General features: G+C 41.0%; 2 protein-coding genes across 13 annotated transcripts in view; one reads left to right on the top strand and one right to left on the bottom strand.

Annotated features, from left to right (window-relative positions):
- Positions 1–10,050, bottom strand: part of SPAST (spastin) — a 39,656-nt gene extending 29,606 nt beyond the window's left edge. For 2 of the 9 annotated variants that reach the window (XM_072856526.1, XM_072856530.1), the window contains exons 1-3: positions 9,497–10,047; positions 5,303–5,389; positions 3,917–4,000 (exon numbers count right to left, since the gene is read on the bottom strand). In XM_072856526.1, the coding sequence (XP_072712627.1) occupies positions 3,917–4,000; positions 5,303–5,389; positions 9,497–9,902 (577 nt within the window). In that variant the 5' untranslated portion in view covers positions 9,903–10,047. Of the gene's footprint in view, positions 1–3,916; positions 4,001–5,302; positions 5,390–9,496 lie in introns of all 9 variants that reach the window. The other 7 variants (XM_072856533.1, XM_072856535.1, XM_072856527.1 and 4 more) reach the window with 7 other exon arrangements.
- On the top strand, positions 9,599–19,700 carry DPY30 (dpy-30 histone methyltransferase complex regulatory subunit). Of its 4 annotated transcripts, none has more exons than XM_072856543.1 (5): positions 9,599–9,728; positions 14,510–14,581; positions 14,666–14,713; positions 16,067–16,209; positions 19,467–19,700. In XM_072856543.1, the coding sequence occupies exons 2-5, from the start codon at positions 14,546–14,548 to the stop codon at positions 19,537–19,539; spliced, it is 300 nt and encodes a 99-aa protein (XP_072712644.1). In that variant the 5' UTR covers positions 9,599–9,728; positions 14,510–14,545; the 3' UTR covers positions 19,540–19,700. The 4 variants fall into 4 exon arrangements, with proteins under 4 accessions (XP_072712644.1, XP_072712647.1, XP_072712646.1 ...); XM_072856546.1 differs by lacking the exon at positions 9,599–9,728 and adding an exon at positions 13,869–14,001; XM_072856545.1 differs by lacking the exon at positions 9,599–9,728 and adding an exon at positions 14,226–14,295.
- Positions 19,701–22,906: the final 3,206 nt, after the last annotated feature.

Raw genomic sequence — 22,906 nt, 5'->3', positions numbered from 1 at the left:
TTACCCCGTAACACAAGCCTGAAGCAAAAACACCATTACCTCCAAGGCAGTGGAACAATCCCAAAAGATGTCCATTGAAGCCCATATCTGTACACAGGCAGAATTATTACCAAAAAGGATACTGATGAAAGATATTTGAATTATGTGTCGTGCAGCCTTCAACTGAAGCTACACATAGTACACAGAAAGGAACTTGTGCTGATAGAAATCTGTCCCCCTATAGAAAGTCTCTCTGAAAGAAGTGTGACCAGCAGGTCGAGGGAGGTGATTCTCCCCCTCTACTGCGCTCTCATGAGACCCCACCTGGAGTACTGCGTTCAGCTCTGGGGCCCCCAACATAAGAAGGACATGGACCTGTGGGAGCGAGTCCTGTGGGAGTGAGTCCAGAAGATGATCAGAGGGCCGGAGCACCTCTTCTATGAAGACAGGCTGAGAGAGTTGGGGTAGTTCAGCCTGGAGAAGAGAAGGCTCTGGGGAGACCTTATAGCAGCCTTCCAGTACCTGAAGGGGGTCTACAAGAAAGCTGGAGAGGGACTTTGTACAAGGGCACGCAGTGATAGGACAAGGGGTAATGGCTTTAGACTGAAAGAGGGTAGATTTAGATTAGCTATAAGGAAGAAATTCTTCACTGTGAGGGTGGTGAGGCACTGGAACAGGTTGCCCAGAGAAGTTGTGGATGCCCCATCCCTGGAAGTGTTCAAGGCCAGGCTGGATGGGACTTTGAGCAACCTGGTCTAGTGGAAGGTGTCCTATGGGGGCCCAGAGGCCCATGGCAGGGGGGTTGGAACTAGATGATCTTTAAGGTTCCTTCCAACCCAAAGCATTCTATGATTCTATGAAATGGGAGAACACAGATTGGTACAACATGCGTATAGCGTTAGAATTGAATAGTGTTGCACTGGACATTGTGGTTATCTATCTTTAGGAATGGCAAACTGCTGAGTTTTATGTATTGATTGTAGAAAACAAATATCCTCCTGTGATTCCAAATATATCAAACATAATGATTCTAACACGGGTGATCAGTCACCCAGGAGAGATCAGGTCTATGAAGACCATCAGAGCAAGATTTATCCACTCAGTGAAATAACTGCACAGCTAACACACCCTAAACCGTGTCAAAAACAGGGGCCGCCACCAATTCAAATGGTAGAACTTGGAAGTCCCCTGACAGCTAGCATGACTCAGTATTGTCACTGGACTGCCAAAGTGATCGAGTCACCTTGAGGTACTCTGAAACGTACCTGGAGTAACTTCAGCTTTCAGGCTGTGTCATAGTACAGCTTTAAACAGAATATAATACAGTAATTTAACCTCAAGATGAAAACAGGGCTTAAAATAGTAAAGCCATCATCCCAGGTAAGTAGCTACATCCTCTTGGTCTAACATTAAAAGGCATCAGTGGTGTGATGACACATGGTGATAACACATGGGTGTGATCAGACATCACACTCCCATCAGTGGTGTCAAACACCTCCATCAATCATGTCATGCAACTTAAAGTTACACTGATGACCCAACACACTTCAAAAAAATCAAAGCACTGAGCACTTTTAAGGGACAGTTATAATCCATATGATTTAATTTTCACTTTCTATGTATTACCAATGTAACTTGCTTGACTGGATGGCATTTCAGTTAGGCAGTCTACAATCACATCTCTGTCTAGCAAGCAGGATGAAATATTTCATATTATTGTCTACTTTAAGTCTGTTTTATCCTACCAGCTAATGCAATAAAGAACTTGCCTATTCTCCCTTAAGAAACAGAGAAATTCCACAGGGCTAGAGGAAAACACTTACTCTTTGATCTTAAGAGTTGGATTCACAGGAAAAATCACTTTATTGAACCTTAAGAGCTTCAAGAGCCTCAGGTTTAGTTCAACTACAAAAGCATCTCTACACCACTTTAAAACTTCCAAATATCTGTTACTATAAGTAACAGGCTAAAAGCTATGTTTAGAATTGCACATGCAATTCAACTCTAGATTACCTTAAATTTCCACAAAATCCATGTAAAATGACATATAAAGTAATAAAAACAGGTGCTGTCAATACTTGAAAGTTGGTTAGATGGTATAACAAATACTAGTCAAATAGATCCATAATGATCAAGCTTGCAGGGATTTTAATCCATTGGAATTATCTCTCCAAACATCTTTTTCCTTCCTAAAGGGCAGATGGCTTCACTTGCCTTTCTATCCAAATTTTGCTCTCAGGTACATTGAGACAGATCCTTAGTGCAAACTGAACAAGAACCTAAGTAGAACAAAGTACTAAACTTCTGATCATTTCAGAGTAAAAACTTGTCATATTTGACATCAGTTTATGCAATAAACACTATCCTGTTTACCTTTCAATCTGCACTCTGAATGAAGAATACAAATAGCATGTGATCACACATTCTGGTAGTAAAGATGAATGTACCAGCTTGACTTAAACTTTTTTTTTTTTTTGTAACGTTCACCCTTTTTATCTTTTCAATCAGAGCACAGCAAGTAAGCCACTTATCAACACTGCAAGTGCTACTACAAGAACACAAGCAAGGATGAAGCAAAATACCCACAAAATTATCCACAAAACACAGACATTGCTACTTCAAGGTTCAAAGAACAGCAATTTTCTTAAAGAAATCCTAGTTATTTGCAATTTGGATGTCAGCAACAAATGGTATCTTATCAAAGATTGTTAGCATGTAATCACTTTCACTCTGTTCTTCCCTAGTCAGCCTTTAACCCTAATGAGTAGAAAATATCTTTTCTGCATATACTAGGGTTCTACCGACAAACACCTGTACTAAAGCACAGAAGTGTCTTTCATCCCATGTTCCCTTCACTTTTTTTTCAAAAAGAACTAAGGACATGAGGAACTCAAGGGAAACAAAAGGGATTCACTTTTTTGTGGTTGTCACAACTTCCCTGTCAACCACCAGTCAGGACCATGGAACCACAAGTGTAAGAGGAGAAAAGAACATGAGTTTTCCTGTCTGCTCTATACGCTCCTAGGAGAGGGAGTTAACAGAACTCAGAATAACACAATGCAAGATTAAAGCTGCAGATATGCAAGTTAAACTCAAGTACATTTGTTAGTTCTCCCTTAAAGAGCAAATAAATAAAAAAATCTTTAGTTTTATTTTACTGCCTGAACTGAAAGCATTTCCAAAGTTCTCAATTTAGAGGATGCAATAGACAAAGCTGTGGGTTTGTTGCTTGATGGGGGGATCTTTGTCTTTTTATCATGCACAGTAAAATGCCATTTCCAATCCTGCCTGTTTTACTCTGTCCATTAAGAGCTTATATACAACACTTAATTTTGATAAAGCTAAAACTATACGACACTATGCTTCTGAAAAGAAGTGATCTTACCTGCTAGTCTTAAAATAGAACGCTACTAGCTAAAAATTACGAGAATTAGGATTTCACAACCTTATGTTCTACATAATGCTAAAGAATTACTATTAGAGTACATACCAATAATCAGGAAAATTGTTACGTAAGTGACAGAACTAACAGAACATGAAGTAGTTACACTTACAGAAGGCACACTCAGCACTCATGATCAGCAATATGTCCTAAGTTTTACTACAGTTCTAACACAGAAATCCTAAAGTAACTCCAACAAGAGTTAGTGAAGACTTCCTCAGATTATGAGTCAAGCCTGCTACAGTATAAAGACTTCTCAGTTACTTTTACACCTATTTCTTAAGGCATAGGGAAGTGGCTCACGAGATTTCAATTTCAAAATCCACCAACAGCATTGAAAAAATATTACTTAGAACTAAAAACCAAACTTAAGAGACCCTACACAGATAATGACTCCTTCACTTTAAAAATCAAAGTAATATTTTAGAAGAGTGCATTACATGAAGTTGTGCAAATAATGACAAACTTTCCAAAGTCATGAATTGTAACTGGTACCTAAAAGTTGCAAGCGATCCTTGGCCATTGCCAAATTTGTCATCATTTTAGATTGCAGACGTCGAGCCCGTTCACACTGATCACCTTACAAAGAAAAATCAATGTTAAAACACAATTTGGGAAATTAACTTCTTTTAAGTGCTAAAATACTGACACCCAGCCTTCCCTCCTCTTCCTCCCACCCCTTATTTACCCCCTCCACTAAGGAACATCATTGCAAAATTAATTAAAAAATCCTAAAGCTTTCTAATTAATCAAGAATTTAAAGTTAGTTGACACTATCTGCTTTACAATATTGCTTGTACAGCAGCGGGAACCCAAGCATTGCTTTGCATATTCTCTAACATCTCATGCTGACCTAATATATGTTCTTTGTCACTGCATTTTTCCAAACAGAAGTCAAATAAAAAAGGTTTTTAAAAAGCTTGAAAAGTGACTGAGAGGCAAGTACAATTTGAAATAATTCACTTTGGCAAAACTAATGGATTTAAATTCAGTTGACTGTGTCCCTTTACATTTCAAAACACACAGAATTACAGACATCAATATCAATGCTTCCTAAAAAAATAATGTCTGTTCAAGTCAAGCTTTTTTTTTTTTTTTAAACTGTGCAATTTAGACGGGTTGTATCAAATGCCACTGGTTTTGCTGTGTAAGTAACACGTCACCATATACTGTTCACAAACATTTCTAAACATAGCTGAGGAACAAAAAAGCAGTCTGCAAAAGCTGTTATAGGTTTGGGCTTTTGCAGGGGGCTGGGTTATTATTACTATTATATTATTTTGAGGACAGAAATTCTTAGCAAGTCCTTCACTACACCTATTTTTCTATGGTACATACCTGCTTCTAAACTACAGCTTAAAATGTTTCCATATACACAGATGGCTTTCTTCCTTTGTCAGAAATGTTCAGCTATTTTGGCATAAGCTATTCAGAAACACAATGCTAGACCATTCCAAATTGGTGTGTTTCTTTTTTAGTTATACTGAAGGGAATATAAAATTCTGCATAAGTGAGAACATGAACTGTCAACTTTGGCAAATCAAATCAGAACTCAACATTTTGGCATTCCCATTACATAAGAAGTCAAGTGTTTTACTTTAGAATTTTCATGAACTGCTTATGATTTTGGATAGTCTGAAAATATTTGGAGCAAGATTTGCATGTGTTATAGACCAGAACATTAAGGTGGAACAGAGAAACGGACCCGTGTTCACCTAAAAATGGACCCGTGTATGGCTAAAACAGGAAGAAGAAACACTCTTATGAATTAATTCATACAGCAGACCATTCCTAGCACCTACCATATTTAGCAATATTGATTCCTCACTTTGAAGAAGCCATAAACCAAAATCTTTTCCACGAAACTCAAAACTGGCTTACCTTGACCAATTACTAAGACAGCTATTCCTTTTTCCAGTTCTTCAATTCCTTTCTTATACCATTCAACAGCTTGTTCCTTTTGTCCTGCTTAAAAAGGAAGTGAACCCATTATTTTCTGTAATGAATTAAAGCCTGAATTAAAGGAATGGTTCCATATAATTCTGCGTAAAACAAGTAAGAGGAAGGAAGAGCTATTTGAACAAAATTCCATGATTTAAAGAAACATTTAAAGGGACACTGTCAACCTGATATCTACTTAGTTTCAAATAAGCTTTTCTATTAAAAACAGGTACTACACCAGCCTCAAATCACTTTTGCCTATTTTAGGAATACTTCTCCATCTGCCTTAAAGAGGTCAGTCCCCTAAAAAGAAAAAAAAAAAAAAACAAAACACAAAAACCCCCAAACAAACCACAAAACCCACAAAAAAAAGCTAAAATAGTTAGCCTACACATATTCATTCACAACAGAAATGGTGAAATTAACAGTTTTTCTTTCTGGAACATCAAACTGAGACATGCCTCTTAATCTTCCAGTGATAGCCAATACCAAAGTAATACTCGAAGCACAGAAACTCAAGAAGAAAAGCAATGAGTCTAAGATACAGCCCAAGTGAGACAAGAGACACTTTTCCTCTGGTTAACTTTTGTACAGAGCAGCTCATTTGTCATGGGGGTATTTCTTTGGTCATCCTATCATGAAACTGCTGTATTGCAGGTGTATGTCAACTTTCACATGAAGTACAATACATGTAGAATTAGAGTACACCTCTGCACCAAGAATGTCCTAAATGGATATCACAGCAAATACAACCATGAACGTGCCTATGCCTAACCTATACTATCTGACCCCATGACAGCAAATAACCCATTGAACAGATATTTATATCTACTTCATATTGCTCCCCTTCTATAAATACTCTGCATTAAAGAGATACTTGCCTGCATATGGAGACATACTTTTGCAAGTTATCTGTGTCACACTAAGCATGCCTTTCCACACAGGAATACAGCACATTAGGTATTACAATTTAAACCTGATTAGCATTAACAAGCTGCTAGTGCTAGAAAAAACAAAAATGCCTAGAATTAAACCTTCAGATATCAGTACCCTAATGTTTCACAAAACTATTCCTAAGTGCCAGTTACCAGTGATTGTGTTGATTCGTCACTCAAGTCTTTTGGCAAGTTCAGTCCCAAACGTATTTTCTAGCAAATTTTAGTGCCAGTAAGAATATTTCAATACATTTCTAGAATCCTCTTAAGAGTTTTCCCTTGCTCCTCTCCAGATGCAAAATCTTTTGATAAAATTTGGGAAGTTACCTTGTGCAGGTAATTCCATGCTTTGCTCTTCTTACCAACACAAACCACAGGAGCAGCACCTTCCTACAGTCATGTACATCACACACCTTGGGAATCATTTTATTACCGCCTTTTCTCTGCCAGCCTCATATATCCTGACTGTTAAGGACAAAGCTAGATAAATTAAATCTTCAAAGCTGAGTGACTTTGATCCTCTCTGTAGCCTTTTTTTCTTTCAGCTTCTCCCCATCACCTATAGAAATGGTTTCAATTGCAGTGTAAATCTAATGCTGATTATGGCTATTAGAAATGAAATCTGAGATGATTCCAGCCACCTCTGCTATTGCCTGAATTACTTTGCTATTCTGAAGAGCAGCTGCAAACATGCCAAGGTCAAAATTAAAATCTCACTTCCACCTTTTAACTGGAGAAGTTTTAAAAGCAATACACCAAATTGAGCTGTTTGCAAAAGTAGTGCTCTGAATCTGCCCAGAATGGTTTACTAGTTCTCAGTGATTAAGACATTAAAAGTACAATTAAAAAGTCACATTCCTGAGAAGTCATTGATTTGCTGTACTGGGTCTGGCTGGGATGGAGTTAATTTTCTTCATAGCAGCCCCTATGTGTTTTGGATCTGTGACTAAAACAGTGTTGATAGCACACCAATGTTTTGGCTATTGCTGAACAGCTTACGCAGCTCAAGGTTTTCTTTTTTCCACTCTAGATCCCCAGCAAGTAGGCTGGTGGTGCACAAGAAGTTGGGAGGGGACACCGGCAGGATGACTGACCCAAACTGGCCAAAGGGATATCCCATATTGTATAATATCATGCTCAGCAATAACAACTTGGGTAGAGGAAGAACAGGGTGGGGGCTGTCTTCCAAGGCAGACACTGCTCAGAAACTGTCTGGGCATTGGTAAGCAATTGCCTTTGCATCACTCGTCTTCCCCCACCTCTTTCCTTCACTTATTAACGTGGCTTTATGCTGAACCACAAGTTTCCTCACTTTTCTTATTCTCTCCCCTGTCCCCCTGAGGGGAGTAAACAAGCAGCTATGTGGGTGCTTAGCTGCTGGCTGGGGTCAACCCACCTCACATGCCTTCTCAGTCCCAGGAAAAGATGTTAAGCTTGATTTTGAAAATCCCAAAACAAGAATACTAATTTCCCCAATAATTCAGAAGCATAAAAATTACCAGAAGTGCTACATAATTACTGAAGTGCACATCGATTCCAGAACAGCAAAAACGCCACATAATTAACAGGATATTAAACAATCCAGAAATCCCAACCACTTCACATACTACACCTAAGAAATTGTTTTCTGTTGGAAGTTATAAAAAACTTGTTTACATATCAAATAAATTCAAAGATATGCATATATTCCAGTAAAAACAGATCAGCAAATAACAAATTATGTATCAAACCAAAGTGAGTTCTTTCTCAGTGAAATGAATATTGTTTTCGCAGGGTTGTAACAGCTTTGCAACTGCTTGCATTAGCAGCAAAGATTTTTTTTTCTTACTAAATGTATGACCTGTGCAGCTAATTCATATAGGACAACCCTAAAAATATCTATAAAGCAAGTCCATGATTAAAATTGGTATTTGAAAGCTTACCCTTCAAACCACCAACAGTTATAAGCCACAACAGTGGAACAGGCACCTGATAATTTAAGACTTAGCTACTCTTCACAGAGCAATCATCAAAAACACTGAAGTTTTAAACTACCTCACCTTCTTTCATGCTTTGGTCCTACGACCCTCAATGCTCTGATACTGTACATCTGTTCTGAACTAACCTTGCTGCACATGGTGGGTTTTTTCTCCCGGAGCTTACCACTGCCACTCCCAAATTGTCAATGCAAAGCAAGACACATCCCTCGCCTTTATGGTGCTCTCAGCATGTAGCTTCTATTGAAGGCCTATTCCTATATTTTTAACCTCCTCCTCTAGGATAGCAGTTTCACTAAAGCTCAACTGAAAGGGCATAATAAGGTATTCTGATGTTTACAGATAATTTTAAAACCCAGCACAGCATGCCCGCAAGGACCTTTTGGATGCTGACAGACTTGTGCTGCTGCATTTAGACTAAATGGCTAAATCAAATGCACTAGCAATTGCGCTTTTTTTTTTTATCCTCTAGACAGAAAAAAAAAATTCCTCACTCCGTGTTTTATTAATCGAACCCTAAACATCCTCCTTAAGATCTTCTAGTCACATAGGGATAATTTTTTTAAGAGTAAGCATCTCAAGCAGTTTAAGAAAAATGTTTTTAAAAAGCAACTGCCAAAACATGAATAAATATTTATTTCCTTAACAGCCAGATGACTCCAAATGGGCAGTTTGAGAGGCAAGTTTCCTGAAGACTCACTTCAACACTTCCATCGTTTGTCAGACAGTACATTAAAGGATGCACCCTTCTTATTGTCCCTGGTGCTTTTGTTGCCCGGCTGGCCTGGTTAAACCGAAAGCTAGTTACAGTCACACCCCCCGATTTCTAATGGCCTCACCCAGACCCCCGCATCAAAAACTTTAAAGTTGTGAGAGTGAGACGCAAAGACTTGCTTTGCGTGGGAAATGAGTCCCAGCCGCGGCTTTCTGACCCAGCCTGCGCCTGCCGCCTGCCGCGGTGCAGGGACGGACCCAGCGGGGGGCGGCGGGGGAGCAAAGCGCCGTAACCGCATGCGGACACCACCACGCAGCTCACCCTCCCGCACACGTCCTTCGCAACCCGTATTTCTGACATCAGCGGGTTTTGGTTTTTCTTCACTCAAAGCGGCAGCCCCGGTCCCCCGGCGCACGGCCGGCAGGCCCTGCCCGGCCTCCCGCCACCGGCCTGCCCGGCCCGGCCCGCCTCCCCCCGCAGCCCGGGGCGGCCGTCGGCGCTCCCCTACCTCTCTCGTCCTCGTCGATGCGCAGCGCCATAGAGATGCACTCGAAGGCCCGCTTGTGACAGGCCCGCACCGTCTCGGGCGCCCCGCCGGGCTCGGGCGCGTCGCCGGCCCCGGCCCTGCTGCCCTTGGCGGCCATGAGGGCGCCGCGGGAGAGGCGCTCGCAGAGCCAGGCGAAGAGCAGCCCGAGCTGGAACGCGACGAAGCGGAGCAGGGCGAAGGCGGCGAAGAGCGGGTACGAGAAGTAGTACAGGTTCCGCTTGTGCGGGGACGCCGCTGCCGCCGCCCCCGCCGGCGGCACGGGGGGGCCCGGCCCGGGCGGCGAGGAGGGTGAGGCCCCGGCGGCCGGGGGCGCGGAGCTGGAGCCGGCTGAGCCCTTCTTTTTCCCTCTGCCGCCCGGAGAATTCATTCACCGCCGTCGCCATAACCCGCTGCCAGGGACTGACAACAACCGGCCATGGCGGCGGCGGCGACGCCCCTTTCGCTCGGCCCCAGGGGGAGGAGTGCGCAGCGGCCCTGGCCGACTGCGGGGCGGCGCCGCTATTGTCGACGCACCGTAGCGACAAGCGACAATAGGAGGCGGGGACGGCGCCGCGGGGCGCCTACAGCTCCCGGCGTGCCCCGGGGCGGCGGCGGCAGCGCTTCGCTTGCGCGGCCTGAGGGGTGCACGCTGGGAAGCGTAGTCCCGGGGCGGCCCCACCGCTGGGGCAGCGGCCTGCACCCCGGCAGGAGGGAGGGCGCCGCGGGGCGGGACAGGGCGAGGTGCGCGTCATGTCAGCGCTGTGCCTGGGGAGCCTCAGCCCGCTCCAGCCCTGGGCGGGAGCGCTGGATGTCAGCGCGTTGGAACAGACCGAGTGGAAAGACGTTGAATAATTTAGTAAAATTGACGATTGCGACTGGAGCGGTGAACCGCCCTGCGGGCAAAGCGCAGTGCGGGTACCTCGGATCGCTCCCCGCGCGCAGTCGTTTGTCGAAGCGGATGAGGAGGGTGCAGGGGAATTTCCTCATTTCCCGAGTCAGAGGCCTTTTACGCAGGGATGCGTAACCGCCAGTAACGTTGTGTCTCTCCTCCCGCCACTGCCGAGCTGCCCCCGAGAGAGTACTCTCCAGTGCTTTGTCTGCTCCGCGTTTCTGTAACTGAAGTGACAGACTGTCTCCTCAGACGGAGCAAAATAATGTAATTGAGTATACATTATAGATACATCATTTGGGGGGAAAAAAAAATTAAATTCTTTTTCCACCTCATTATTTTATTACTGTATAAAATACAGAATTTTATTAACATATAAAATAACATAGAAACAGAACTATTCATGACCTAGAACCGTTATTAGACAAAGACAGTAAACCCATCAGTGCCAAAAAAAATGCAGCAAGGTTCATTAAGTATTTTTATTCTCTATTTTGTGAGAAGGATGATGTACTTACATTGTGAAAATATCATTAAGTATTCTCCTGTCCACTCATGACTGGGAAAAGTTCAGTATCTTTTTTTTTTTTTCCAATATTCCTAACTGTCCTTAAAAAAAAAAAAATCTCGTTTCCCGATATAAAAATTTAACAAATTTTGGAGTACCAGAGAAATTCCAGAAACTTCAAGCAGTGTTAATACTATGTAGCATTCAAAAATGTCAAGTGAAATAAGCCACGTGACAACAGATGACAGACCTACAGCCTCTATTATCCATCTGCTCTCTGAGGTATCGTCCCATTCCTGAGCAAAACAGTAGAAAAGCTGGTGAAGGAATAAGTTATTAATAAACTAAAGGCCAGATTGAACGACAAGAGGAAGACAATGGATCTCAAACAATCCTGACTTCTCAATCTATTCAGTTATTTTTACTTTTTAAAAAATTTAGAATGACACCTTTGTAAGTCATGTGACTGTATCATGGCAAATAAAATATAGACTGATGCACTGGTAAACAACGCATCTGTTAGGGGAATAACAACTTGTTAAGCCAAAACACAGCTTCAGAAGTAGACATCAGTCAGGAATTGCGAGCAAAGGTTAATGCTTTTAGTGAGAACCTACAGAATCGGTATGTTTATAAAATAAATATAAAATTTATTAAATTATATAAACCAATATAAATTAAATATTTTAGTCATCTGCAAGTTGAATCACCCTACCCTCCCATATTAAGCTGGCTCTAGCATTCATTGGGACCTGTCTGTGAACTATTCTAATTAATAATTTGGCATAAAATTAATGTAGTTTAAAAAAAAAAACAAAAGCAGCCTTAAACAAATCAGAGCAACAGTTGGCTTTCTGCTGGCTTAGTGAGATGTCCTGGCTCAGCAAGGGTTCTGATGAACACCAGAAAAGGGTGGGGGCAGAAGCGAAACTTCGTGTTTTCTGGAGCGGACCCGTTAGATCAGCTCACCCACCTGACTTGACTTCGCCCTGAAGGTTGAGGACTCGTAAAATACGGGAGGTAGAATGTGGTATCTCAGCGAAAGGTTTGGGAATCAGAGCAGACAAGCACCACAATCGTAGGAATTAGAAAGGTGCAACTACTCTGACACCACAACTTACTGTTGCACAAAAGGTCAAGTTAGGAAACCTTTTCTCACTCCCAACATGACATCATTGCAAAAACTGAATATAACAGAAAATGTATAAATGGGGAAACAGGGGGCTAGGGGTAAAAGGATTTTTTTCCTTGATAGCCATTGCTACAACAAATTCAGGTATTCTAAATGTAATTCTCTGAAATGTCATGGCTAGAACATGATGAAAAATTAGGAGAGCGCCTCAAAATGAATGAACAGCTTGCACTCTTCAACCTCACCTGTTCACATTAAGAATTTATTTGTATTCCTGTTTTGTTTAAGCTTTAGAAAAAAAATCTCAGGATTTTGCCTTCTGTGTTTTCACCTAGCCTTCTCGACACCAGCTAAGTTTGCCAGTACTAGGTACTCAGATTGACACAAAGACAGCATGCGGTTCTGCTCCAATCCCAAATCCTTCAGTTCAGTACCAAATCTGTGACTGACTGCACTACTTTTTAAGCCTGTTTATCACACTGATAACACTGTCAGTTCTGTAAACATAATTTCAAATTCACTGATGTAAACACACTTCATCATTACCATTAAGAATTAGATGATTACATCAGAGCATAACGTAATGAGAACACGGCATTTTCTGTTATTTCTCCGTATTGCTGATCTTTTCAGAGCATCAGCTAGATCGTTCATACACATTGTTGTCACTGCAGCAAGAAGACAGAAAAAAAGAATAGACCTATTGTTGTAAAACAATGACAAAAGTTTATTAAAAAATAAAAAAATTTAGACTACAGGAATGTAACTACTTTCTCAAGCCAAAAATAAGAAGGTTCTGAAGGCCTTTTTAATCTACTAGCACAAACCACATTACCGGACACAGAATTTAAATCCTAATGAAAACAAAACAAAGAAATCAGGCATAGATGTTAAAACACTGGTGCAATTTGTAACAGTACAACAACTAAAAAAGCAGTAGATTTTCCATTTCTTGATAGCTTCAAGTCAAGACAGGATGATTAAAGCTCATACCTAGAGAAAGCTGAGCAGCTGCATTTTTCTTAACACAGAGGCAACTGGGCAAAATTAATGGCCACCATTGTTTTGCAAACTGTACTCTACACAGCTCTGAAAGGTCATTTCACTAACAAAACCTCCTTTTCAGTTCAAAATTAGTTTCAGCAAAGTTATTTTGCACAGACACCATAGTGAGCTCCTCAGGCGTCAAACTGCATTAATTATCAGTAGATTTCTGTACCACAAAACTTTCAAGGGCCCGTGTTTTTCAAAGGCTCGTTTGGAGAATAGAAACATCGCGCCAGTGTTAGTCCTGACAGGGCACCTGCAAATGGAATGACCTGCCTGCTCCCCCACAAGGGGCCTTAACTAAGGCTCCTCGGGCTACACCTCAAAACGGTCAACAGAGGTCAGGAGGGAGCCTCTGCTTCGGTGAGGAAAATTGCCTTAAAAACAAAACAAAACAAAACAAAACAAAACAAAACAAAACAAAACCTCAGTCAGAGCCGCTTGGCGTAATACCGGCTGCCTTATGAAACTCCCCAAACGCGGGCCGAGGCCGAACAGGCCCTGACAACAGCCCCACAGCAGCCACCACCGCACTTCCCTCAGCCGCTCTCTGGCGGTTGAAGAACCGCCGCGCGACCCTCACCGCCCAGCGAACCACCTCCCCGCGCCCACCCGCCAATGGGGAGGGGGCTGAGAAGGCAGAGGGCCCCGCCCAAGGATGACATCATTCCCCGGCCGCTCCAACTGCCCTCCTCGTTTTCCCCCTCCCCTCAGGCCGGCTCCCAGGGGCAGGCGGGGCCCCACCCTGCGCAGGCGCAGTTTGCCGGGGGTCGGCGGCGGCAGCGCGACCGTTTCACTTACGTCAAAACAATTTACGACATCGCCAGCGGCTCTGGTTGCTGTGGAGAGGCTCTCGGTGCCCCGCCACAGCGCCGGCCTCCCGCCCCGCCGAGACCCGGACCCGCCGGCGGGTGAGAGCGGCGCGGGGGGTCGCCTCGTCCCCGCGGGGCGGTTGGGGCACGGCCGGGGCCGCCCCCCGGCGGCGCCCGCATGTGGCCGGCGGTGCGGCGGGGTCCCAGCCCGGCCCCGCCGGCGGGGGGTCCCGGGGCACTGGCGCTGTAACGCGGCGCGGCGGGCAGGCGTGCGGGGCAGGGAAGGGAGGGGCTGTCTCCGCCTTCCCCTCGGGCGCTCCCGGCCGGGCAGGGGAGCGGGCCGTCGCTGGGGACTCTTGTTTCAAATGATGAATGCCGTATTTTCTAATCCCGGTACCGTTTTCTTCAGCGGACGTAACGCGAACCTTAAGATACTTCTCAATTCTGTGTGCGGGAAAAACGCGTACAGGTTTGGCGTGGGGGAGCACAGAGCAAGTTCGTTTGCTCTCTAGTTAATTGTGCCTTAGTAACCGAGTGATGCAGTGTCAGTCAACTAACGCTGGTCTTCATCTCAGCCTGCTGACCAATTTTTTTATTGCTTTCCAAGGTTATTGTACATCCAGCAAATTCCACCTTTAAAATCATGGAGGCAGAACAGATTATGGAAGGACAGCCACAGGTATTGCAAGAAATGTTTTACGTGCATAATGCTACATGCATAAAAGGAACATTTTCACTTTGCTGACCATGTGTTATTTTACAGGTTCCAGAAAATCCCCATTCTGAATATGGTCTCACTGAAAATGTAGAGGTAACAAAGATTTTGTTGCTATAAAGTACAGTGGAAGTCACATTCCTGATCAAGGGGAACAATGTTGAGTCTTGAGTCTAACTTCAGCAAATGTAATGTTCCCAAGAAAGTTAGATGTAAACTGAACCAACAGATACTAGTCCCTTGCCATAACTGGCTCTTAATATATTTTCTGTTGTGGTGCTTCCATTATACTAAATGGTACTGAAGTAAATAATGAACCTTTTATTGAGGCAGGGTTTTTTGGAAGTATGCTATGATAATTATCTATTCTATCGCTATCTATTATATATATCTATATAATATATTATGTCACAGAAAGCCAGCAGACTTTTAGTACAGGGAGGGGAATAGGAGGAGTTGATGGCATTTCTACAGAAGTATCAAAGGGAGGGATCCTTTTCATATTCTCATCAATAGAAATAATGGATCAGAATAATCCAAGCTATATTTAATTACTTATGCTGAGAAAGAGTAGACACAATCCATTCTCTCTACTGCTGGTAACAGTGTGGGTTAGAATAATAACTCTTATGACATTTCCTATTCCTTATTAAAGAAATGCCTTCAGTCTCCCTCCATTATAAGCTCCTACTCTATGCTAGGCTTTTGCAGAAACTGTTCTTAAATGCCCTTTGTGACTCATCTCCCTGATAACTGCTTGACTGTATGCCTCAACTCCCACTACAGAACCATAACACGTTGGTTACGTTGGTCCCATATCGGTAGATTCGTGTATGTTGTGTTGAATTATGTTTGGTTTACTGGCAGTACTGGTAGGGTATCTTTTTTTAACTACAGTTAATGGTGTAAGATGATTCAGCACTTTTTGACCAGAAGGCACCTGGAAGTATTTTGCATATGTTTTCTTTAAGGTGTCCATCTATACTTTAATAGAGCACAGTCTCAAAGTGCTTGACTTTGACAGCGTCCCCTTTGTCAGACTTCACCTGAATTTCTTGTGCTTTTAGCATTTTGTGTTAGAAGTGTGTGCATACAGGAACCATTTAATTGAGACCACTCTTGTTAGTAGTCATTCCTGTCTCAGTGGTGTAGCATTTAAATCTGTGAATGCAGAAGGAGAAATAAAAATGATAGAGATTGGGTGTCTTCTGTTTTAGAAAACTTACGACTTCCTAACATTGTTTCCCCAAAACATAAGAATTTAACAGAAGGCTCCTCTGGATTAGGTTTTTGTGCAAGAAAAAATATGCACTTAACTTCTTTACATTTTTTAAGAAAAATTATTGCCAGTGAATTGCAGAGAGATGGGTACTTTGTTTGCACTCACACTTCAAAGTAGATGTGGCTGCTATTACCAATGTTCGTTCACTTTTTTTTTTCCTACTTTAGAGGATAGTAGAAAATGAGAAAATAAATGCAGAGAAAACATCAAAGCAGAAGGTGGATCTTCAGTCATTACCCACACGTGCCTACTTGGATCAGACAGTTGTACCTATCTTGCTACAGGGACTTGCTGTTCTTGCAAAAGAGAGGTAAGATGCTTCAGTGTTCCTTCTGTTCTTAGGAAAAAAGTAGGTCTCAAGTTTGGGTGGTATGTCACCTTTTCAGACCTCGCACACCAGACATGGTTTTGCTAGTTGTAAGAAAGTCATTACAACAGGTTTATAAACCTATGAATTACTGTGATTGACCATGCAGGACGTGTTCCTCGCTTAGATGCCTATGGCGTGATAAGAGTTATTTATTGAATTTGTGACGTCCCAATGAAGTATGCTACTGCAAAGGGGTTTTTTTTGGAAAAATGTATATTTTTAAATTAATTTTATCACATTCACCTTATGGAAGCAAGGCAAGCAGTTGTTCTAGTTTTGAACAAGATTTTTGTAGTGTGGAATTATAAAGAGTTCTGCTTGCTATTTAAAAGACAGACAGACAAGTCGGGCCTGACATGCATCTTTGTCAGAGATTAAAATACTTTCTAAAGGATGAGGCTGACCCTGCACTGTCCACACAGTAAGAAGCAAACTGATAGTTTATCCTTTGAGTAAAGATTATGCTGTCAAGGTGCCCCAAATCTCTTATCAGTCAATGTAGGAGGGTATTCTTCAATAATAGCAAACAGTTGTTCATCTTACACCAAAAGGCTAGAGATTAATTTGGATATCTTGAACTATTGGCGAGTCATACTGCATGTAACCATTTCTCAGTTTTGCCAAAATAACATTATCAAAAGCTGGTATGGATGACCATAATAGCATCATGGTACCTACAGCCAGAACAATCATCAACAGTGTCTTAACCTCAAAAGCAGTTGTGAATTTGAACTGCATTGTACAGACAGCTAATTAGGCAAAATTGCGTCTAGGAAGGTACACCCCATGTGTACACCTGAGCAGTGTGCACATCTTCAGTTGACATCTGTGGGAGTTATGCTGCAGGCTGAATGTAAAACACAGCCTGAGGTGCATACCCCACGCTTACAGTCTGGATACTTGTGTTACCGACAACACTTTTTCTTTTTTTTTTTTCTGTTCTTTCTTCACTGTGGGAGGAGCTGTTCCTTATAGGGACTCATCACAGGAGTGAAAGTGGAACATTGATAGAAGAGGTTGGGGAACATACAGGGAAAAAACCTGACAGTATCAAACTGTCAAGGTCAAATTGGCTATTCAGTTGAACATGTTAAAACCTCAGGTGTGAAAAAGCTGAACTGCCAGCTCTGCTGTATAATCTTCTGCTTAAAATTGAACTGGAAAGTAACTAATGGATGCTAATTTATTTTTCTAAGGAATATAGAGATGTTCAGGGAACATCCCAGTATTATCTGATGACTATCCCTGGAATTCAGTAGAAGTTATCATCCAGGATAGTGAGCATATGGATAAATGACATATTTGGGAGGAGTCAACAGCACTTTTGTCAGGTCTTATAAGTCTCTTGGAGTTCACTGAAGGAGTCAGCAAGCACGTGTAAACAGGAATCCAGATGGTACAGTCTGTTTAAATTTCTAAAAGGTTTCTGGCACAGTCATTCACTAAAAGCTTTTAGGGAGAGTTAGTTGCTGTGGGATTAAAGGAAAAGCCTTTATATAGACGAGGAACTGATTGGAAGATATGAGACACAGTAGAAGTAAATAGTGAATTTTCACAGTGAAATGAGCTCAACACTAGAATCCCAGAAAGGATCATTTATAACAATTTAAAGAAGTGGCTGACAAAATTTGTTAATGATACTGAGTTTTACAGAATAGGGTGGGGGTTTTTGTGTTTTGTTTTCTGTTTGGGTTTTTTTTAAGTTGATCAATTGTAAATAATTGCACAGGAACTTCATAAACTCGATGTGAAACTATGGAAGACTGCTATGAAAAATTGAAACTATGACAAAAAGTGAAAGATTGAATACAAATAAACACAAAATGATGCCGCTAGGAGGGTAATAAATACCCTAATGCTAGTGGCAAAATGATAGATTCTGAGTTGACAACCCTTGTGAAAAAATATCTTTAAACTGTTAAATGTATACGTCAGTGCATTGCTCAATCGAAAATAAATTCTGAATGGTAGGACTTAGAAATTGAAGGGGTAAAAACAAGCATAATGTCACTATTTGAATTTATAATGTTCTTGTATTTTTAATATTGTCTGGAATTCCAATTCCGCAGTATTCTGGTAGCATGTGAAAAGTAAGAAGAGTGAGGTGATCAGCAGTATGGAATGCTATCTGTATATGGAGTGACTGAATATATGACACCTAGAGAAGAGACTTCTGTGAGAGAATATATTAGGAATCTGTTAAATCACGAATAGCATAGAGATGATGAATTGGGATGGATTGTTTATTATCTCTTCTGATACAGTAATCAAATTAAGCAAAGCAGGTAGCAAATTCGTAATGAAAAAAAGGAGGTGATCCTTCACAGGTCACATAATTAAGCTATATAATTTTTTGCCTCGGGTTGAGGACATTAACATTTTATTTGGGCTCAAGGGGCAACTGGTCAAAGTTGTAGAGGAATCCACCCAGGACTATTAAAGGTGCTGGCTCAGAAAGATGGTACATGCTTGGAAGCCAAAAGAATGGCCCAGAGGATCTCTGCGCACTTCTTCCATTTTTTTAATGCTCTTTATAGGCATATTTGCTCACTGCCAGACCTTTGGTCTGATCCAGTGTGGAATAAGTTTGTCATTTATTCTGCAGACAGAATACAGATTAGCAGGATTCATGCGCTGTAGCTAGAGGAGCTTTTTAAAAAAAACTTACGGACTAAAGCCAGTGATCAAAAGTGTTTATTACTGACTACATGCAAGTTATGGCGCTTCTCAAATGTGAAGTTTTTGTTGACATTTTGTTGTGTTCATGTCAGTTGCCAGAAACCATGAAAACAGCTCTAATGCACAAAACTACACAATAACCATCTGAAGAAAATGAAGCAAGAAAGCACTGACAGATTAACTTTTACTTTATATAGCATGAGTTAAAGAAATAGGCAAATGCATGTAACTTCCAATGATGTACACTTACAGACTATACCCTAATTCTAGGTATGTAACTGTTCTAGCAATTTAGTAGCATTGAACCAAGGGTGACTAAGACTCTCTATTAAGACTTTCTCATCAGACATAAACTGGAAATTTACAGGGTAACTCCAGGTAGTTAGTCATCCCTAAATCAATGCTTATAAGTGTTTGGGAGGAGTTATGTTGCTTTTAAGGGAAGGTGATTAGTTCTTCAGCTACCTGATTTCATATAACAAAAAATAACTGCTTTTGATTTACTTTTTTCTTTACAGACCGCCAAATCCCATTGAATTTCTAGCAGCATATCTTTTAAAAAACAAGTCACAATTTGAGGACCGAAATTAACTCCATAAAAATGAGGACAATTTGGCTGCTAGACTGAAATGCTCATTTGCCGCAATTTGTTTTCTGCTGTAAAAATCCTTTGGAACCATGATGTTGTCTTTCTTAATCGCACAATTTGCTTTACCTTTTGAGTTATTTAATAAAGAACACTTTACATTTAATTTGTTCACTTGTTTTAAACTAGCTATTAAGAGACTTTCAAAATAAAGTATTGAAACTGCACTGCTGGATGAAAGTCTGAATAATTCCATGGGGCTACATCACCTGAATGCATGAAACAAAGGGGAACAATTTATTATGGGAATCACATGGGTGATAATGTATATAACTTGATTTTTGTATAGCACCCTCCACATGCAACATGCCTAAACAGAAAGCAAACAAATTAAGAGCAGTTAGAATTTATTTTGAAGAAGTATTGATTAAGTAGAGAGGAGAGAACTTGCTTCAGAATACCAGGAAATGGGTTTTCTTAAAACAAACAATTAGATTCAGCAGCTGAACAGATCACCTGCAGACAGCGTCCAACATTTCAGATATTTACAGTAATGATGTGTGCTGTTCAGCATTTGTCATTGATCTCCTGTGACTGGTGTGCTGGATTTAACTGAAACACAGAATAAAGTTTGAAGTGACTTACTTATAAAGGTTCTGCAATTCAACTCTCTGTACTGCTACCCCTCGTTGGAGCGTTCTTTCTCTGCCAAAGATAGAATCACAGAATATCTTGAGTTGGAAGGGTCCCATAAGAATCAAGTCCAACTCCCTGCTCCTCACACGACTACCTAAAACTAAACCACATGACTAAGAGCATCATTCAGATGCTCCTTCAACTCTGACAGGCTTGGTGCCATGACCACTTCCCTGGGGAGCCTGTTCCAGTGACTGACCACCCTCGCATTGAAGAACCTTTTCCTAATGTCCACGACAGCCCTAATCTACCCAGTAAAATACCCAGTATTCTGATTTTTTTTTCCCTTGGGTTTACTAACACCTCTTTTTTGTTGTTTTTCCCATTCTTAACATCTTTTTCTGACACTGTTTATTTTTCCTGTAATCTCAGTAGAGGTAAAGGCCACAGACCTCAGGGTACAATATAAGAAGCTGCAACAGAAGACGGGGAATCAGAAGAAAAAGCTAGAAATAAGACAGTAAATATTATGTTGTGAAAAAATACTAGCAAAGCTCTGAAAATATGAATATTGTAGCTGGAGAACTGGCTTGCTAGGTTATTGGCAATGGGTACAGGGACTAGATACAGCCCCCAGAATTCCTATTTTTGTTTTCTGAAACTTGTAACAAGGAGCATAATCAATGTTCACTAGCACTGGATACTGGAATCCAGATTAAGCATAGCCCAGTTTTTATTAGACCAGGAGAGTGACCATAATTTGTTTGACAGTCACAGAAATGGTAAACGTGGCTTCCAACAGTTGCTCAATTAATCAAAATCCTAAACTTTTATTCAAATAAACTTCAATATTGCCATCTTACTATTCCCATTTCCATTCTGTGTTTCTTAGCTAATTGCTTTAACATAGCAAGCAGTTAAAACCTTGTAAATTAAATTATTTCCTGCAAGGGTTGGAGGTTTTTTCTGTGTGACATTAAAGGCTGTGTAATTTTTTTTGTAATTATGCATAAATTCACAAAAAATAAGAGACTTAGGACTCTCATTTGACTTGTTCCTGCAATGACTTAAAGATACACACTGTATTTGCAGTATATTAGATGGCCCACTGCACAAATAATGTTTTCCCTTAGTTCTCTGACATCTAGATGACTTTCCTATGGTAATCTGAAGATTCTTTTGTTTTAACTTGTTTTAACATAGCTTTTCTTCTTTAATAGCTTAGATAGATACATGGGTGTGAGAGTAGCCAGAAGATAGCTCCTTCAGAGGAAAAAACTTAACTTTTCAATTGTCTGCTAACTTGCAGGGGCTGGAATGAGCTCTGACTGTTAGTCCTAGTACGAAGGCTCTCAATATTTTACATATTTCTGAATATGCTAAGAGGGAAACATTGAGATAGTGTAGTCCAAGAGCGGTAAGACTGGGGAACAAAAAAAATTGAAAGAAACCTGCAGACCCAAAACCAAGCCTAAAAAGCTCTATTTTGGAAAACGTACAGAAACTGTGGAATGAGATTATGAATTCTGTTGCATTGTGGTGAACACAGTCTCCATCAAACACTGACACTTAAAAAAGACACTGAAAGGATTTTAACAACAGTGTTTTGACTTTCTGGAATGAATAATAACATTTAAGTGAAGACAAGGAGACACCATAAAGACTTGGTACTGCTATTTTTATTGCTAAAGTGGCATTCCAGTTTCATCCACAGCTGACAACATTGCCAGATTGTGAGAATTGTTACTTGTGGGAAAAAAAAAAACGATGCTGATCCCCAATTTCTATGTTGAGAATTTGTGCAAGACCATACAAAAAGCAGCAGCTCAACTATTAATCTTCCCTAGACAGAGCAATTTTCCTGTAATATATCACCATGCCTGAATTCAGAATACAATCAGATTTCTCAGCTTACTGTAACACCCTCCAAGCAGCTGCACAAAAGCTTATAAACACGCTGGGTTTCTGACAGCTCTTGCATCAACCTAGAATCTCAAAGTATGAGTACCAGTCTTAAGATGAGCTGTCCTTGCCAGCAGCATGCCACCTACTCAGCTGTTGGTGCCACTGTTTGGTACACGGTGTCACCTGCTGTTGTCTTCCCATCTAAGCTAGTTCAAGAAAATGAAAAAGCCATGTTCACAAGGTGATGATGTTAGAAGATTTACTACAGCAGCTTTTCTGGGCAGCTCCCTCCAAGAAAATAAGTTGAAATGTTACTAGCAGCAGTGAACTCACTAGCTCTAAGAAATAAATTTTAGTGGTTCTTGAAAGGGTATGACAAGTCAACAAGAAAAGTGCAACCATATTCTTTTGTTAAATTGGCTTCATCAGTTAGGATCTGCTGCATAGACAATACTCTATAATGGGAAGAAGATAGCAAGTTACTATCTGAATAATCAGATCATATCTGAATAATCCAGCTCTCAAAGTTAGGGAAGTGATGATAAAGTCCAAATTTTCAAAGCATTTACTTGTTTTAAACTCTCCCCACTACAAAATAATGAACATTCTGTGAGGAGACTTGACAGATGCTTGCTATCCCAATTTAATCCACAAAGACAGAAGTACTATTTTTCCACAGGAAACACCAGTTCTGAGGGCATCAAAATAAATGTATGTAATTTTGAAGTACAAATTAAAACCCAGGTGATTTTACATTTATAAAAATGAGGAACTCATCAATAAAATGGAGAATAGATGTAAGGGGCTACAAGTTATTAATAGATGTAGAAT

This window comes from Ciconia boyciana, chromosome 3 (genome assembly GCF_034638445.1).
Source record: "Ciconia boyciana chromosome 3, ASM3463844v1, whole genome shotgun sequence".
NCBI lineage: Eukaryota > Metazoa > Chordata > Aves > Ciconiiformes > Ciconiidae > Ciconia > Ciconia boyciana.
Note: the sequence above shows the minus strand (reverse complement) of the source record. Positions and strands in the feature narration are given on the sequence as shown.

Excerpts from the sequence above, each read along its gene's own strand:
- DPY30 (XM_072856545.1), top strand. The coding sequence starts at position 14,275 with ATGCCGTATTTTCTAATCCCG. Across the intron at positions 14,714-16,066 it reads GTCTCACTGAAAATGTAGAG|AGGATAGTAGAAAATGAGAA; the intron begins GTAACAAAGATT and ends TTCCTACTTTAG. Across the intron at positions 16,210-19,466 it reads GCTGTTCTTGCAAAAGAGAG|ACCGCCAAATCCCATTGAAT; the intron begins GTAAGATGCTTC and ends TTTTCTTTACAG.